General features: G+C 36.9%; 1 protein-coding gene across 1 annotated transcript; it reads left to right on the top strand.

Moving 5' to 3' along the window:
- The first annotated feature begins 14,299 nt into the window (after positions 1 to 14,299).
- On the top strand, positions 14,300 to 17,362 carry LOC104105610 (jasmonate-induced oxygenase 4-like). The gene is made up of 3 exons (XM_009613958.4): positions 14,300 to 15,257; positions 16,307 to 16,640; positions 16,981 to 17,362. The coding sequence occupies exons 1-3, from the start codon at positions 14,752 to 14,754 to the stop codon at positions 17,227 to 17,229; spliced, it is 1,089 nt and encodes a 362-aa protein (XP_009612253.1). The 5' UTR covers positions 14,300 to 14,751; the 3' UTR covers positions 17,230 to 17,362.
- The last annotated feature ends 353 nt before the right edge of the window (positions 17,363 to 17,715 follow it).

Raw genomic sequence — 17,715 nt, 5'->3', positions numbered from 1 at the left:
TGAAATATGCATGTGAGTATGTGACACAATAAGTTTGGCGTATGAGACTGAGTCACAGGTTAAATTTTATAATACAATTCATGATCCACGAGATTTAAATCGTGATGATGTTTTAGGGTGGCGATATGAAAAGTATCAGTTTTTGTTAGACTAGTATAGTAGCACGTTTAGTACACAGATTTGGAAAATGTTCTCCACTTCTAATTATCTCATTAGTCCTTCTTGAAGCAATAACGTGGGGGAAACTTTCAGAAATAGACCCCAACTACCATGCATAGTCCCAAACGAAAAACATTGGCCTAACTAAGGGTGTACCTACAATATAAGTTACGGATAGGAAGAATTCAGTAGTTTTTGCTTAGATAAAAAAAGGCAGTTTGATGCACCAAACTCCTGCTATGCCTATGCACAGGGTTCAGGGAAGGGCCGGATCACAAAGGTCTATTGTACGCAGCCTTACCCTGCATTTCAGCAAGAGACTGTTTTCACGGCTCGAACACGTGACCTTCTGATCACATGGCAGCAACTTTACCAGTAACTTAAACACTAGATTTTATCTGTATTTGGAAATTCATAAAATATATATAAATATTTAATTTTGAATGCAGTAACTAAAACGATCTATGAATTCTTAAAATATGTATAAATATTTGATTCTGCCATACTCTTCGGGGATTGTGTCATGTCAATTTTCATAGTGAATTTCTTGCGTATCCACCATGAAAGCGAGAGCTTGAGGCGGTGGGAAAGGAGAATCAACAACATAGGATATTGTGTCCCAACTAACAAGAGTAGGAAGATTCCAGCTTTGAATCTTGTGCTTGACGGTGATCATTTCTGCCACGTCGTAACAATCTTTAATATTTTCTGTTTCAATGATTTGAAACCTTCTTACTTTTTTTATTATATCGGAGAATTTTTTTCTCTAACTAATTCATATCCCGTTAAGTGCTTGATTGTGCTTTTTTATCTACCAAAATGGTCCTGAGCAATGCATCCCAATTCGCCACGTTTAAAGAGTGGAAACGAATTTTTTTTTTTCTCATTTTCTTTTGCTATTGGTGGACAACTCAATTTCAGAAGGACGGAACAAGTTAGAGCAGTGAAAAAAGATTCGACTTGCTCGCCTTGAAATCATGATTTTGTAACGTGGAAAAATATATTTTAAGTGTAAGATTTGTGATTAATTATTACAACCTGAAATCATATATGAGGTACGAAAAATAAATGAGTGATGCAATGAATATGATGAAATCGACTGGGTAATACAATGACGTGATGAAATATAATAAGTGGTGCATTGCCTTTTTCTTTTCTTTCCTTCTACTGACTGCGATGAAATTAAATGGTTAATGCAATAAGTGTAATGGAATTGTGAAATTAGGTTAATTATGGTTTGATCCATGATATCTAAAAAATAACAAAGATGGTCCCTTACGTTTGGAGGTAGTTCAAAGTGGTATCTTAAATACATTTTTGAACAATTTTAGTTTTTTAAGTTTATCAAAATTTTATTAAATATTTAATAAATTGCAGTCGGTAGATTTAATAGGAACTGTGAAAAAAAGGATTAACACGATCCCACATTTGGAAATGCAACTTTTGCCATTTTTACTTTTTTTTTTTGGGTCTATTTCTAGCGCTTGGTGCAGTTTGTGCTATTTTTTAAAATGTATTTTTGGTTTCTAGTACAGTTTTTGGTGTACATTGCAAATGATACATGAATCTAGGGTTAAGTCCATCAGTATTCATTGTATGTTGTTTTGAGTATTTAGTTGATTACTGTTTTATGAATCTTTAACTCGTGCTCATAGTTCGTCTAGTCTAGATTTGGGGTGTACAGAAAAAATCGATAAATCGTACCAAACCGATAATTCGAGTCAAACCGAAAAAAAACTCGATGTGGTTTGGTTTGATTTGGTTTGGTATTTGAAAATAAAACCCGACCATAATTGGTTTGGTTTGGTTTTAACTAAAAAAAGTCAAACCGAAACCAAACCAACCCGATATTACATTTATAGAATTTTTAAAAATATTTTATACATATAAATATTTATTGTAATGTAATTTATAAATATTTCTTATACTTTTTCACAGTTTTATCTTTTAACGTATTATTTCAAGTTTAGACTTAACATTCTTGAATGGTAAATAAATTTTAAAGCCCATAAATGTAGTAACTCAAACAAAATTCAAATCAATACTAATGCTAACCAGTATTTTAAAAGGCGTGGGCGTAAGGCGAGGAGTTTTATATATGCCTCAGCGAGGCATACGCCCCGAGGCACGGGGCATAAATCCCATAGGTATTTAATTTTTAATATTTTATAAAATAATATAATTACAGTAAATATTTATAAACATGTAAGATTGCATAAAAATTGAAGAAAATTATAAATATGTAAAAAAATATATATGTAGATGTACTCCATCCCTACAAAAAACTAGTCAAAACAATCTATTATACGCTACTTAGAAGCACAAGTAACTTGGGCCGAAAAGAATAAAGTTTTCTACATAGAGGAACAAAAAGGATGACTAACATGAACTTTGAACTTACTGTTATGAAGGAGAATGTAGTTCTCTTTGTATTTGTAATTTTTTTTTTGAAAATGCGTTGCTTTTAGGAGATATTAGCAGACCAACGGACAAGATAAAGAATTGGAAAAGACCATGAATTAGGGTTTCAATCAATAAAAAAAGGTCTTAACTTTTAAATTTAATACATTTTAGTTCCTTTTTAAATTTTTTGATTAATTACCAAGCTGTCTTTTGAGAATTTAGGTATTATATGAAGGACTTATTCAACAAATTTTGTTTTAATTTGAAAATTTTTTTGGGGCTTACGACTCACAAAAAAAACCCACATCAAATGCTCGGGTGTACGTTCCGAATTGCTGGGCGTACGCCTCTTGACACTTTCGCCCCACACACCATCGCCTCAGGGCGTCTTTGGTGTGCCTGACCCCCGAGCTCACCCCTAAAACGCCTTTTAAAACACTGATGCTAACAAAAAAAATTCAATTCAATACTAGAAATGACGATAGTGTTGGATAATTATTTTAGTTTTACATTGGTTTATAATGAAAATGCATAACTTATTTTATCTTTTTCTTTAGTGCTTAGTTATATAATTAATATTAGTACTTATTAGCTATACTTATTTTAGCATGACCTATGTAGTATTTTTAGATTATGTTAATTTTTATTAAGGCTTACTAATTAGCAATATTTGTGTTATATAATTTTATTATTTTATCTTTGTTATTGAATATTTTAGTATAATGCTATGACTTATCTCATATTATTGTGTTAGTTTCTTGAAAAATATATTATATAGTTGTATTTTACTAGGACTTAAGAAATATTTGGAGCACAAGTTACCTATTTTATGTTATGAAGACTTTACTCGAAAAAATCCGAAAATTCGAAAAACCCGAGATTGAAAAACCCGGATTTGTTGGTTTGGTTTGGTTTATAAATTTAAAACCTGACACCATTCGTTTGATATAATAATTGAAAAATACAAACCAACCCGAACTATGTACACCCCTAGTCTAGATACTCAACAGCTTAAAAGTCTATACTATTGCGAATTACCAAGGGGGCTTCTTGAATTATTTTACTGAAACATTATTAAGTTGATTAAATTTTTCTAAAACTTTATTTTATTTGCTCACCATAGGATCTTGCTTTATATCTTATCAACTCTTGAGTTCGTATAAGATGATGCGTAGTAACGACACTTGTGATAGATTATGTGTGAAGTTATGCTATAGATTTATTGGAAAACATTTGCGGAAGTTTCTGTTAATATAATTCAGTAGGTCCGCTTAATAAGATATATTTATACTAAGGGTGTGTTTGATACGAAAGGAAAATATTTTTCGGAAAATGTTTTTCAATTTTTTTATGTTTGATTGGCCTAAATGTTTTGAAAAATATTTTCGCCAATTGGAGAAAAATATTTTTCCTATCAAAAGAAGGAAAAATATTTTTCAAAACTCTTCTTCAACCTTTTCCACCCTATTCCCCATCCCCATCCACTCCCATTCCACCCCCAACCCCCACCCACCCCAATAAATAGGAGAAAAAGAGAAGAAAGACAAAATACTGTCCACTACGTGACATGAATAGAGAATCCCTCCCCCCATCCTATCCCCTCCACCCTAAATAAAAATATTATTAAGAGTACTTTTAATATTGTAGATAAAGTATTTTCTTTTTCATTTTAACAAAATGAGTATTTTTTATTCATGATGCGAATATTTTCCTTCGTACCAAACACACCCTAGATGTAATTCACAATTCTTCACTTTTGAGAAAATGGCAGCAAAGTTAGGATAAAGACGGAGTAAAGTCTCAACTTTTATACATCAAACACTTGAATGTTGGACAATTTATGTAGTAATAGCTTTTGAAAAATCCTAAGGTGCTACGTATATAAATTGAAAGAGCATGCACTCGTGTAAATTGATGCAAGGGCATAATAAAAGTTGAAAAAAAGTAATCACGCAATTACGGCAAAAGAAAATGTATGTCCACGTAATTTTTATAGTACGGTTCGTGCACATAACTTAAAATCCTTTATAATTTGATTTAAGTTGATTTATAAAGAACTGTCTAAAGATTTTTTATATACTATCAATTAATTTTAACAACTTAGCTACCTGTTTTACTAGATTTACATTACTACTACTTATTAAGATCAATAGCGGACTCACCTTATAGTAAGAGGTTCAGTTAAACTCGTTTTGTCGAAAAAATTAATTATTTTCACCTGAACCCACTTGACACATATGAATACTATAGAGCAGTGGCAAAGAGGGTTCAAAGTGGAGGTGGAGGTAACAAGTTTGAATATCGGTGGGAGTGGAAACTCCTTTTTCTACTTTTTTTTTTTGTTTGTGAATTCTTATTTCGTATTTCTTACCGTTATAAGATTTTTAAGTTGGTTAAATATTTTTTTGTTAAAATTAATAAATTTGTTGAAGTAAAATTTGTTAATATATATAGATAAATACTAAAAATTGAAAGTAATTATTTTTTTTTAAAATTTTCAACTTTGATTAAAAACAATCGTCAATAACTTTATTTTGAGGTCACATGATGAACAAAACTGAGTGGTGAGCAAATTCTATTTACCGGTGCTGCTTATACAAGTGACTACTATATTTTTTGACTTAACCCGTTTGTATAAAATCATGGATCCGTCGCTGATTAAGATATTAACCTTTAGTTACATAATAAATGGCATGATTGTATAAATATTATTACACTGGCGGTGCATAAAATTAATTTAAACTCTAAGTTAATTCACACGATTAAGGCACAATGAGTAAATGAGTCTGCCCATTGTTTTCCCTTCCAACTTTGAAACACAGATTTGTGCCATAATACAATGAATCATCAGCCGACCACAATGGGAACTCCATTTTCATTTTGCGGCACCTCTGGCGTTTCTCTCTTCTACTTCACTTTGTTTATAAGTGCAAAATTTTGCTTGTGGAAAATATGTTCATTGATTTCTAAGTATGAAATCTTGCGATCCTTAGTCTTTAGTCGTCGAGCTAGTCTCATTGCAAAGATACGCTGTTCCACTAACTAATAGCGAGAGAATCAAATTTGCTTTCGTATTTGTTAACGAATGTGATTGAGATCTCATTAATTATTGATACGTCCTTTCAGGTTTAGAGTGTAGTTTTTGATTTCTCGTTCGGTGTTTGATATCAATATATGTTAGAAAACTGATTAATAAATTTAAATTCGTGCTAAAAATTATTCTACTTTAAGGGTGAAGTTCTCCCTAACATTTTGATTGGTCAAGTATACGTATAGTGAAACTTCTTTATGTTAGGTCGGTTACCTTGTCATAAACGATAATATGGATCGACTTTGACCGTCTGCTAATTAATGCTTATAATTGGTTGTTGCACATTATATTAATTTATTGAGGATGTTGGTAACATTATACATGCTTACTTGGTGAAATTTAAAATAATATAATTTGGTGCAATAAGTAATTATCATGTGGACTTTATTATTAAGATAGGTGGTTCATGTATTTCATTCATTTTTTTTTTATTCCGACTTACATTGAACTTCGTATTTGTGACTTGTGCGTACAGAACCATGCTATCAGCTGCAATACAGATGACGTATAGCTTGCTTCAATTCGTTTTATTTTTGGGGGTGGGGAGGGTGGGGGGTGGGGGCAGGAAGAGAAGAAGTTGCCAGCCATTTGCAAGAATATAATTGATAACTTGTCAGATTAGAATGTTGTAAATAAGAAAAAGCATCAGATCTGAATTAGTACAAGATAATATAACCGTGAAATAGTTTTACGTGTCATGCATTTTACTGTTGCAGTTTGTTAATTGAATTTATACACAATTTTAAGAAAATGTAGACTAATTTAATACAAGTGATCAATAACGCTAAATAAGTGAGTTAAAAATAGAATAAATAACCAAACCAGTTGTGATGTTAGGTCTGAGCTCAGATTTGAGCTTAGCGATTGTTCTGCCCTCGATTCAGAGCCAAATACTTATGAAGAACTATGAGCAAAAATAAAAACTTTGAATAACTTTAGAAGCAGAGAAAACAAATATATATTGCCTTGATATGCGTGTTATAGTGACCATAATAACAATAATAACAATAACAACAATCCAGTATAATCCCACTAGTGGGGTCTGAGGAGGGTAGTGTGTACGCATACCTTACCCCTACCCTGGGGTAGAGAGGCTGTTTCCGATAGACCCTCGGCTCCCTCCCTCCAAGAACTCTCCACCTTGCTCTTGGGGTAACTCGAACTCACAACCTCTTACGTGTTATAGTGACCATCTTGAATAAAAATTACCCCTTTATATAGTAGGGGAGTTCCATTCCTAATACAATTCTAAGAAAGTTAAAAAAATTCTTTTTCGTTAATCACTGATCTGCTGCCGATACGGGCCGAAATCTACGTCGTGATATCCGGTTAGGCACGGATATTACATCCCTTTGTTAGTCGTGTGCAGACGTTTGGTAATGCTTTCCGAGGAGCTCGAACCGGATCCGGAGGCGTGGTCTCGATGGCTCTGGTGGTAGACGCTTTGTTCGTCCGATTCCATATAGTTACGTCCTTGCTCCGTTTGCCCCACCAGAAAATCGGGGTGCTCACTAGCCCCGATTTTACCCGTATACAGATAGTCTCCTCGTTTTTCAGAGAGTAGGTTTGACGAAACGATGAGAAACGATAGATGAGCCCTGGTTCCTTCCTCCGTACGTTACAATCGAAACGACGTAGAAGTCGGAACATCCCATCAGTCGTGTCGTTCTGACTTCGGACACGTGTCAACCACTGGCTGGTTGTCTTCGAATGCGAAGCGTCGCGTACTTCCCCTTTAAAAGCTTCTATCCTCTGCTCGTTGTCACGACCCGAAATTCCCACCTTCGGGACCGTGATGACGCATAATATTTTTCTTGCTAAGCAAGCCAACGTTAGAATAATTTTAACCGTTTTTAAAAATTCATTTTAATTAATAAAAAAGAAACCAAACAATTGGAATAAAGTCTGAATTAAAGTGAACAAACCAAAACAATAACGATGTCGAAATATCATCTCAGAACCGGTGTCATAAGTGCACGCAAGTCGAGAAATGCTGAATGGTACTATTTGAGGTCTCGGAGCACAAAATTGAATGTTAAATTTAAAGATGACTTATCGGGTCATCACACTCTTTTTTCACTTTCCGATTAAGCTTCCACCTTCGAACTTCCTAGCTATCACCAACTCCTTCAAACCTCCATATCTTCGTCCTTGATCCTCAAGTTCTCATAATTGTTCTTTGGTTCTTATCCAAATTTTCTCTAAATCATAAAGTCTTCATACTCTCAGATAGTAAAGGCTAAAATTTCCAAGTCAGTTCCTCAGCAGGCTGCCTCTTCATTTTCCCATCTGACCGCCGGTACCGAAGTGGCAGCTCCCAAAATAGTTATCCTCGAGATAGCTGCTCCAGAAGTGTCTGCCACCGAGTCGGCTGCCACCAAACCGACCTCCGAGCCCCCCTTGAAGAGCTTTATTCCCGGGGGCTATTCAATTGCAGACGACTTCAAGGTCGAGAAAGCCTCGACTAAACAAGACCGAGGTGAATGGGCTTCGAGATATATATGCTCTGTCACTGAAGATACCTTCCCACTGTCCAAAAAGACTGTAAATGGAGGATAAGGACATAGTAGTCCCCGGGACTGAAGACAATATCACTACTCATGTGAAAGGGTATTTAAGTATTTACACGTATCCCTTCACATTGGGCCTCGTAGACCTAGTCGTTTTGAATTTTTGCAAGAGATACAAGGTGTGCCTGGGGCAAATCCACCCATCTCTCTACAGAATCGTGAACCTCCTTTGTTATTTTGTGACTAAAATCGAGTCTCCTCGGTTCATCCTCGACCACCTGCTCCGTCTATACAGTCCCTAAATTTTCGGGGGAGGGGGCGAGGGGGACTAATCAAGCTTACTCGCCGGGACAGCAAGGCCTCCTTTTTTAGCATTGACAAGGATCGAGACCGAGGTTGGTAGGGACACTTCATTCGGGTGAAGACCGAAGATTTGAACCCTCCCGAATTTATGCCATTCCCCTAGAAGTGGAATGCATCTCGTAAGTGCATCCTTTCCATAAGTGTCAATTTTTCTTCATTTCCTTTTTCATCATTCATATTTGTGGTTATGTAACTGTTCCCCGGGTTCCAAATGCAGTCCCCCGCTCATGGTGCAAGATTTCGAATGGCCGATGGGAAGCCCATTCTCATGGTAATATTCTCCCTTAAATAGCCATTACCGTGCTCTTAACTTACATAACGCTGACCTTTCTTCTTTTTTTTCACAGGTTTGCCTAAGACCACCTAACTTAGGCTGTTGGAAGGGGATGAGGAAGTGTCCTTGTCCGTTGATCCCTCAGTTACAGAACAGCCCAGGGCTGCCGCGGGGGAAATGAAAAAGAGGAAAAGAAAGTCTTTGGGCTCCCCGAGCTCCGAGCCTAAGCCAAAGAAAAGGGTGGCTCATAAGCCCAAGGAGAACACTAGATCTCGGGTGCCAGATTCTGACACACTTCTCCAGCTCAGGGATGATTCTGAAGAAGATGATATGTTTGTTTCCTATGGATCGACCCTTAGAGGGGAGAAGGCCACAGCCGAGGGGGCGGGCTATGAGACCTCCCTCCCTCCGACTCAATTGGTCGAAATGGAGATGGGGGCCGAGACCCCCGAGAAGCCGGCTCTGTACCGAAGAAAGCGAATGGTGTGATAGAAATCATGAGGGAGCCCCTTTACATCGAGTCCATGCTGGAGGTGGCCCAAGCTTGAAAGGAAAAGTCAAGTGAAGGAGTCCACGATGCGGACGACCCCATTTAGTCCTTCTTCGATGTTGTGAATTCGTCTACTTTGGAAGATTTTTCTAAGCTGGGTGATCTGGAAGTCCCGAAGAAGGATGTATATTCGAAAGCTGGTGGGCTGAGTTCGAGACCATGTTGGTTTATCAGTTTTCCACTCCGAGTATGGACCTTGGACGCAAGAGAACAGTTATTCTTATTATCCTGGAGGATGCCCGGGTTCTATCTTCTCCCATATGTTAGCTATAATGAATTCAATGCATTTTTTCCTGAGCTTGGGTGTTCACCCCGTGCCTAGGTATACCTTCTTATCGGGTAAGTGTTCGATCAACCAGCTCCCCGACTATTCATTTGGTGGCATCAGAATCGTTAGGAGTGATGAACGACATAGGGACTCCATAATTATCATCCTCGCCTGCTCCCTGGAGCGATGAACGACACAAGGACTCCATAATCATCATCCTCGCCTGCTCCCTACTCCTTTAGTTTGGTCGGGGCCGGTATCGATGATTGCTATTTAGTTTCCTTCCTAATCATCTCCTCATTCTTTGATGTCGAAAGCACGGGCATCAGGATCAACTCGTCGACTGCGAACATTTCTTTTGCGTCTGGATGCTCTCCGCAAAGTGTCTTGATTCCTCCCGGTGTGGGGAACTTCAGTGCCTGGTGTAGTGTCGAGGGTACTGCCCTCATGTTGTGAACCCAAGGCCTTCTGAATAAGGCGTTATACCTCATGTCCCCTTCAATCATGTAGAATTTGGTATCCTGAAATGTCTCGGCGGTATTTACTGGCAAAGTTATTTCTCCTTTGGTAGTGTCGCATGCCAGGTTAAATTCGTTCAACACCTGGACCGTCGGTACTATTTGATCTTGTAGCCCCAACTGTTCTATGACCCTTGATCTGATGATGTTGGCTGAGCTACCTGGATCAATCAACACACGTTTAACTCGAGATTTATTGATAAGTACGAAAATTACCAGTGCATCATTATGAGGTTGTATGATGCCCTCTGCATCTTCGTCGCTGAATGAAATGGTCCCTTCCGGGATATAATCTCGGGTGCACTTCACCCTTGTGATCGACACTTTAGTGCATTTTATCACCGACCCTTGGGGGATATCGACCCCTCCAATAATCATGTTGATGCCGTGTTGGGGTTCCTCTGGTTCAGTCTATTTGTTGGAGTCCCTTTTCTAAAGTGGTTTTTTATCTCGATCACTTAGAAATTCTCGCACGTGTCAGTTATTAAATAGTCGGGTAACTTCTTCTCTCAATTGTCGGCAATCCTCGGTCATGTGGCCATAAGTGCCATACTTACACATCAGGTTAGGATCTCTCTGGGTAGGATAAGACAGCAATGGTCGAGGCCACTTGGTCTCTTTGATGTGCCCAATGACAGATACGATACTGGTTGCATCGACATTGAAATTATACTTTGATAATCTCGGAGCTTCCCATCCCCCGAGCGACTTATCGAAACTATTTTTGTTCATGAGGCCTCGACTACTGGGCCCTTGATCGTTTCTCCTTTCGTTCCTTGTAGAGTTACGCCCGGGCCCGTTTCCCCTTCAACATGTATTGTATGGTTGATACCGATATCGGGCCGGCCTTGACTCATGATCGACAGCTCTCTTATGCCTCTCTTCGGTTCTGACGGGATAAATGGACCCAAAAGGGGCCCCGAGCTGGTCGTCCTCGACTCTAATTTTTGATTGGTGCCTATTGTGGACATCTGGCCTACCAAATTTTGTTTTAACTACTGCGAAGCCAAGGATCTTCGGGGGTTAAGTCCTTGAGTGAATTCTTGAACGGCCCAATCATCTGCAACCGGAGACAGGTCCACCCGTTCCATTTGAAACCTTGACACGAACTCCCTAAGCATTTCGTTGTCCGTTTGCTTAAATTTGAAAAGGTCCAATTTTCTGGTCTCGACCTTGATGGCTCTGGCATGAGCTTTTACAACATTAACTATTTTTGAGGGCAAGTGTTGGTACCATATCATCGCTATTTTTGATAGAGTCTCTCCAAACTTCTTTAATAACATTAACTCGATTTCGTCATCTTCGAAATCGTTACCTTTGATTGCGCATGTATAAGAGGTCACATGCTCATTTAGATCCGTGGTTCTATTATATTTTGGAATATCGGGCATACAAAACCTCTTTGGGATTTTTTTCGGTGCCGCGGTCGAAGGGAAAGACTTTTAGACAAATTTCTTGGAGTCCGAGCCTTTCAATATCGGAGGCACTCCTGGGATTTGATCAACGTGGGAATTGTATGTCTCTACCTTCTTGTCATTTGCCTCGATTTGGTTTCACTAGATTCCACTTGTTTCGTTAATGCTTCTAGCATTTTCATTACTTTAGGGTTGACACCGGACTCAGCTTCGCCCGGCCTTTCGATGATCTGCTCATTTCTTCAGATGTTTTTCCGGGACAATTCAGGCTCAACATTGCTGAGGGCGCGACTTTGTTTTTGTAGCTGTACTATCACCGTTTGCTGAATCTGTAACATTTTGAAGATCAATTGCAGGCTGACCTAGTCGCCTTCACCTTTGGGTGCTCCCTGATCCGTTGGTCGGGCTCCTCCGCGAATACTGTTTTTGGGGTCAGTAGGAAGGTTGGCATCGATAGCCACATGTGAGTTAGCATCGACTGAGTCCATGAATGGGACCCCGTTGGAATCAGCAGGGGGCACCTTATTGCTAGGCACCCGATTGTTGTTTTCGCTATGATGGCCAGATCCATCCTCAACGTTCAAGTGAGCAGATTGAGAATTTGACATTTTCAAGATTACCTGAAATTGAGACCTTAAAGAGCAAGCATAAAATAGAGTGTGTTAGAAAATTTGTATCAAACCACCACTATTATCCTTAGCCCCACGATGGGCGCCAAATTGTCTACCCTTAAAAATGGATAACAATTGAATTTATATACGATTTTAAGGATATGTGGACTAATTTAATACAAGTGATAATGCTAAATAAGTGAGTTAAAGATAGAATAAATAATCAAACCAGTTGTGATGTTAGGTCCGAGCTCGCATCTGAGCTTAGTGATTATTCTGCCCTCGATTCGGACCCAAATACTTATGAAGAACTGTGAGAAAAAAATAAGAACTTTGAATAACTTTAGAAGCAAAGAAAACGAGTGTATGTTGCCTTGATATGCGTGTTACAGTGTCCTTCTTGAATTAAAATCACACCCTTAATATAGTAGGAGAGTTCCATCCCTAGTACAATTCTAAGAAAGGTAAACATCTTCTTTTTCGTTAATCACTGATCTGTTGCCGATACGGGCCGAGATTTACGTAGTAATATCCGGTTGGGCACAGATATCATGGCCCTTTGTTAGTTGTATGCAGACGTTTGGTAATGCTTTTCGAGGAGCTCGAAGTGGATCCGAGGGCGTGGTCTCGATGGCTACGATGGCAGGTGCTTTGTTCAGGCCTTAGTACGAGAGGTTCTTAGCTTCGACTCTGATTCCATGTAGTTACGTCCTTGCTCCGTTTGTCCCATCAGGAAATCGGGGTGCTCACTAGCCCCGAGTTTACCCGTATACACAGTTGGTGACCAGTTAATTATTGTTACAAATATTGAACCCTTGCAAATAAATATGAATGTAGTAAACAAAATAAGATAATGTGATTTGGTGCATATTTTGATAAAAATATTTTTTCAAGGTAACAAAATATTTTTGATTTTAAGATGTATGATTTATATTTTTCTCTTAAAAACTCACAAAGCTAAGCAAACAAGTTTCAAGACTATGATGTCGTTTCAAGAGGCTTCAGTATTTTTATTTATGGAAATGCTAAAATGTAGTAAAATATCCAGAAAGGGTTGCTTGAGTAACAATACAACTAGGAAAAAGCGAAGAATCAATTACTAACAGTGCAACCATAATGAAGGTAATTTTATGTCAATTAAATTCTTAGTTTCGACTTTAGACGTTAGAGTCATCATGTACAAAAGTAGGAGCAAAGTATTCATGTAACAGTTAAGTTTCCTTTTCTAACGAAGCATATTCTTTTTTTTCCTTTTTGCTATTAGAGGAAGGAGGACATTTCCAAGTTCCAAAGTAAAAGACTTAAAATTACATAAGGGATAAGGTAAATATTTACCTAACAATAGTAATTACATAAAATCAAAATAATTTAATTTTTTAACAAAAAATGAAGTGAGAATACATATTATATAATCATAGTTTGAGTAGGAAATGTGTTTATGAAAGAAAAATATCATGTATTCATTGATTTAATATAAACGCTAGATTCGAATAAATTTTAAACTTTATGGATAAGAGTAGTGTCGTCCTAGAGGCTATAATACGGACCATGATGCACAACCTCGAATACAATTATCTTTTCCCCATTGTTATTTAATTAGATTCCTTGTTGTTAACTACGTGTAAAAGGATAAAAGAAAGATTAAAATTGTGAATAGTTGGATTATTGATATATTTGAACCAGCCTAAAAAGTATACTACTCATTTTCTCTAATTTATTTGACACTTTCTCTTCTTTTCTTTTCTTTTTGTTTGGGAGGGGGTAAGCTCTAAATTTTGCAAATTGTTTGACTTACTTCACTCCTACCATTTTAGCACTTGTAAGAGTCGACATGACTTGCTGTTGCTAGTACTAAAAGTACTTAAAATATTCTGTGCATATTTAACAGATGTCTTAAAGATTCATTTCTTTTCTAAACAAAAAGTACATATACTCACAGTATTGTAATAGAGTTTGACCAAATCATATTAATTCCTTTAATATTTCATTAAGGTTAATACTTAATAATTAATACCATTCCACTAGCAATATGTGAGGTACAGAGTAACATAGAACAAGTCAAGACCATCACGGCGCTGGAACCAAACTGTCTTTAATTTGTGCATATAAATATGTCCCTATAATTCCACGTTCTTCTCATCCTTCTTCAAAAACCTTAACTACTCCTTTAATTTATTCTCTCCGTCCCTTAGTTGTTTAATTAGCAGAGACACTAAACACTTCATTTGCATAATCCTAATCTCTCCTAAATATCTGTTGTGTTTGCAATACGTGTATACACGTAAAATAAAATCTCCTTAGCTCTTCCTATATATGGCTTTAAACCTCCCATGAAAATCACGTTCTCAAACTCACGTCAACTTCACTTCTTTTCACCTTATTGTCCACTTCCAAGTTTCACCTCATTCTCATCCTTTAATTTCTCTTACTTTCCTAAGGGACCATTACAACCACAACCGAACTTGTACGAGATTTTGTTAATACAGAAGCTATTGACAATCTCTAAGGGTCGGTTACAACCTCGTATCTATATAGTAAATCGTGGTTAGCACAGTACTGAACAAGCGAGCTACTCATTGAACCAATATAATGAGTTGCTTGCAAAGTTGGCCGGAGCCAATTGTCCGAGTTCAAGCACTGTCCGAAAGTGGCATTCAAGAAATCCCCGACCGTTTCATTAAACGGCCAGCGGATAGACCATGTTTAATTGAAACAACTCATGTTAAGGAAGCCAACAATAATATTCCATTGATTGACCTCAAAAACCTGAAGTCATCCAAGGAATCTGTTCGCTCTGAAACTATGAAACTCATTTTCGAGGCTTGTCGCGACTGGGGTTTTTTCCAAGTGGTGAATCATGGCGTTAGCCATGACCTGATGGCAAAAACTCGCGGTGTTTGGCGCGAGTTTTTTCATCTTCCTTTGGAGGAGAAACAGAAATTTGCAAATTCTCCGATTACGTATGAAGGGTACGGCAGTCGGCTAGGAGTAGAGAAAGGTGGCAAATTGGATTGGAGTGATTATTTCTTCCTTCATTTTCTTCCTGAGCCATTGAGGGATGAGAAAAAATGGCCTTATCTTCCGATTTCATGCAGGTGAACTTTCATTTCTTCTTCTCCTATGGCACGTACTTTTGTATTACTACACATTACTTTTTCGTGATATATTATCTCGAAACCTTACAACTATATATAGCTTTAAATCAACGGAGTAAATGCATCTGCACCTACTGCTTTCAATATAATATATTGTTTAAGGTTTGTAAACTTTTCTTTGTAAGTTTTTATTTATTTATTTTATGTGTTGTTAGGAGGGGCATACATGGGAAGGGGTGGGTTCACGTGAATCCCTCCCACTAAATCATGTATAGCACTAGTAAATTTCAACTCAAATACTTAAATTAATATGGGTGAACCCAAACTCAAGTGAACACTTTAGTGTATTGATAAGGAGGTGCATCTTCTACCTTTTAATCAGGGATTCGATCCCCTATTATTTCTTCTTTTAAATCATAATTTAATTAATAAATAGGGTTAAATTCTCATGCTCTGCCGCTTTTTATAATTAAATACACTTTTTGTATTTTTTTCTCCCTTTTATATTGGTTACATGTTTTTTTATGTCCTTCTCTTTTTAGTCTTCGTTTTGACCTTCAAAATTCCTAAACTAAAAATACATCTCTCACATACTCTATCGAAAACTCTGATCTTTGGCGCTCATAGTACACCCATATTTTTAAAATCCTGAATACACTCTGTTTATAAGTAAGAATCATGGCAGTAATAAATGGCATAATTTAAAGAAATTAAAAGATTTTGGATGGAAGGGAATATCTAGGCGGATCTTCATAATAAAATGATCTCAAAAATATCTTTTGGAGTTATTCCTATTGATATTATTATTTTTATTCCATTTAGCAATAAAGTTTCACAACTTTATCAAAACCTTTGTATGCGAAAGTGGTCCTGGATTAGTTGGTAATATGCAACTTGTTGCCTCTCATGTTTTTGAAAAGGCAAAATAATTCTCCTGAAAAACATGTCAAACGTTGTCAGTGGTATAACATACGTACATTATATTTTGTCGATCACAATATAGTTATAACATTGTTTTGTTCTTTTTGATATGGTTTGTGACCTTTCAGAAAAATTGTTGCTGAATACGGACAAGAAGTAGTGAAACTTTGTGAAAGAATATTGAAGATTTTATCCTTAAACCTAGGATTAGATGAGGATTATCTACACCATAAGTTTGGAGGGGACAGTGAAAGAGGTGCATGTTTAAGGGCAAATTTTTACCCAAAGTGTCCACAACCAGACTTAACACTAGGCCTCTCTTCGCACTCTGATCCTGGTGGCATGACCCTTCTCCTCCCTGATATTGACGTCGCCGGCCTCCAAGTCCGCCGTGACAATAATTGGTTAACCGTTAAACCAGTTCCTAATGCCTTCATTGTCAACATTGGAGATCAAATTCAGGTATATATGTCTCCCTTCTTTTCATTTCTCTAGGTAAAATAAATAAAGTGACTTGGGATCCCATAACATAACATGCACTTTTCCTCTGTGACACACTTTTCTTTTTTTATAAAAATTAAACTCTTTTTTGACACATGTTGTTATCAGAAATCAAATACATATGTAATTACATCAAAAGTCATTTCAAATTTACACATTATTAATAAGATTATTATCTATGATTACATAATTATTTTCTAGGGAAGGACCTTTAAAAAAAGTCTTAGTTTTGAATATGGTTGTTCTTTATTTTTATTTTTTTTTGTACAAGTTATGAGCGTTGATTTGATAATGGCCGCAGGTATTAAGCAATGCAATGTACAAGAGTGTAGAGCACAGAGTAATCGTCAATTCGGCCAAAGAACGTGTTTCCTTAGCATTCTTCTTCAATCCAGGAGGTGACAAACTCATTAAACCTGCAGATGAGCTTGTGACAGAGGACCGGCCGGCGTTATATTTTCCGACGACGTTCAATAAGTACCGAGCTTTAATTAGAACTAAGGGACCTTGTGGCAAATCTCAAATTGAATCACTAAAATCTCCAAGATAATTAATTAGCTTTTAGCTTTAAAAAGTTACTGTGTGTATATGCCAATTGGTAAAGTACATTAACACGGTAACTGCCCTGTATCAGCAGCTGGCTGTATTTTTCCTTTCTATTGCAATAATATTAATTAAGACAATATGTACTGTAGTATTAATTCTCATGAATCTTTCGTGCTTTAGCCAAATTGTATTCATCAGCTTCTCTAAGCTTTTGTTTTTGCCAAATTGCTAATTCATCAGCTTCTCTAAGTTTAAGGACGTTCAGTACACAAGGGAACTAATCGTGTTGATTCAGTCCCATAAAAGTCTTTGTATAAATATAAAAAGTAGAAAAAAATAAATGAAAATAAATAAAAATAAACAACTTATAAGAGTTGTGTTGACCTGAGCGGTTTTGGTTTTGATGATTGACAAAGGAACACATGCATGAACCAGATCCATGGACAGTGTATACAGGTGACGGGCAGAATCAAGCAAAAGACATGCACGT

This window comes from Nicotiana tomentosiformis, chromosome 2 (assembly GCF_000390325.3).
Source record: "Nicotiana tomentosiformis chromosome 2, ASM39032v3, whole genome shotgun sequence".
In the NCBI taxonomy this organism is placed as follows: Eukaryota; Viridiplantae; Streptophyta; class Magnoliopsida; order Solanales; family Solanaceae; genus Nicotiana; species Nicotiana tomentosiformis.
This window is presented reverse-complemented; position numbering and strand designations above follow the sequence as displayed.

Excerpts from the sequence above, each read along its gene's own strand:
- LOC104105610 (XM_009613958.4), top strand. The coding sequence starts at position 14,752 with ATGAGTTGCTTGCAAAGTTGGCCGGAGCCAATTGTCCGAGTTCAAGCA. Across the intron at positions 15,258-16,306 it reads TATCTTCCGATTTCATGCAG|AAAAATTGTTGCTGAATACG; the intron begins GTGAACTTTCAT and ends GTGACCTTTCAG. Across the intron at positions 16,641-16,980 it reads ACATTGGAGATCAAATTCAG|GTATTAAGCAATGCAATGTA; the intron begins GTATATATGTCT and ends TAATGGCCGCAG.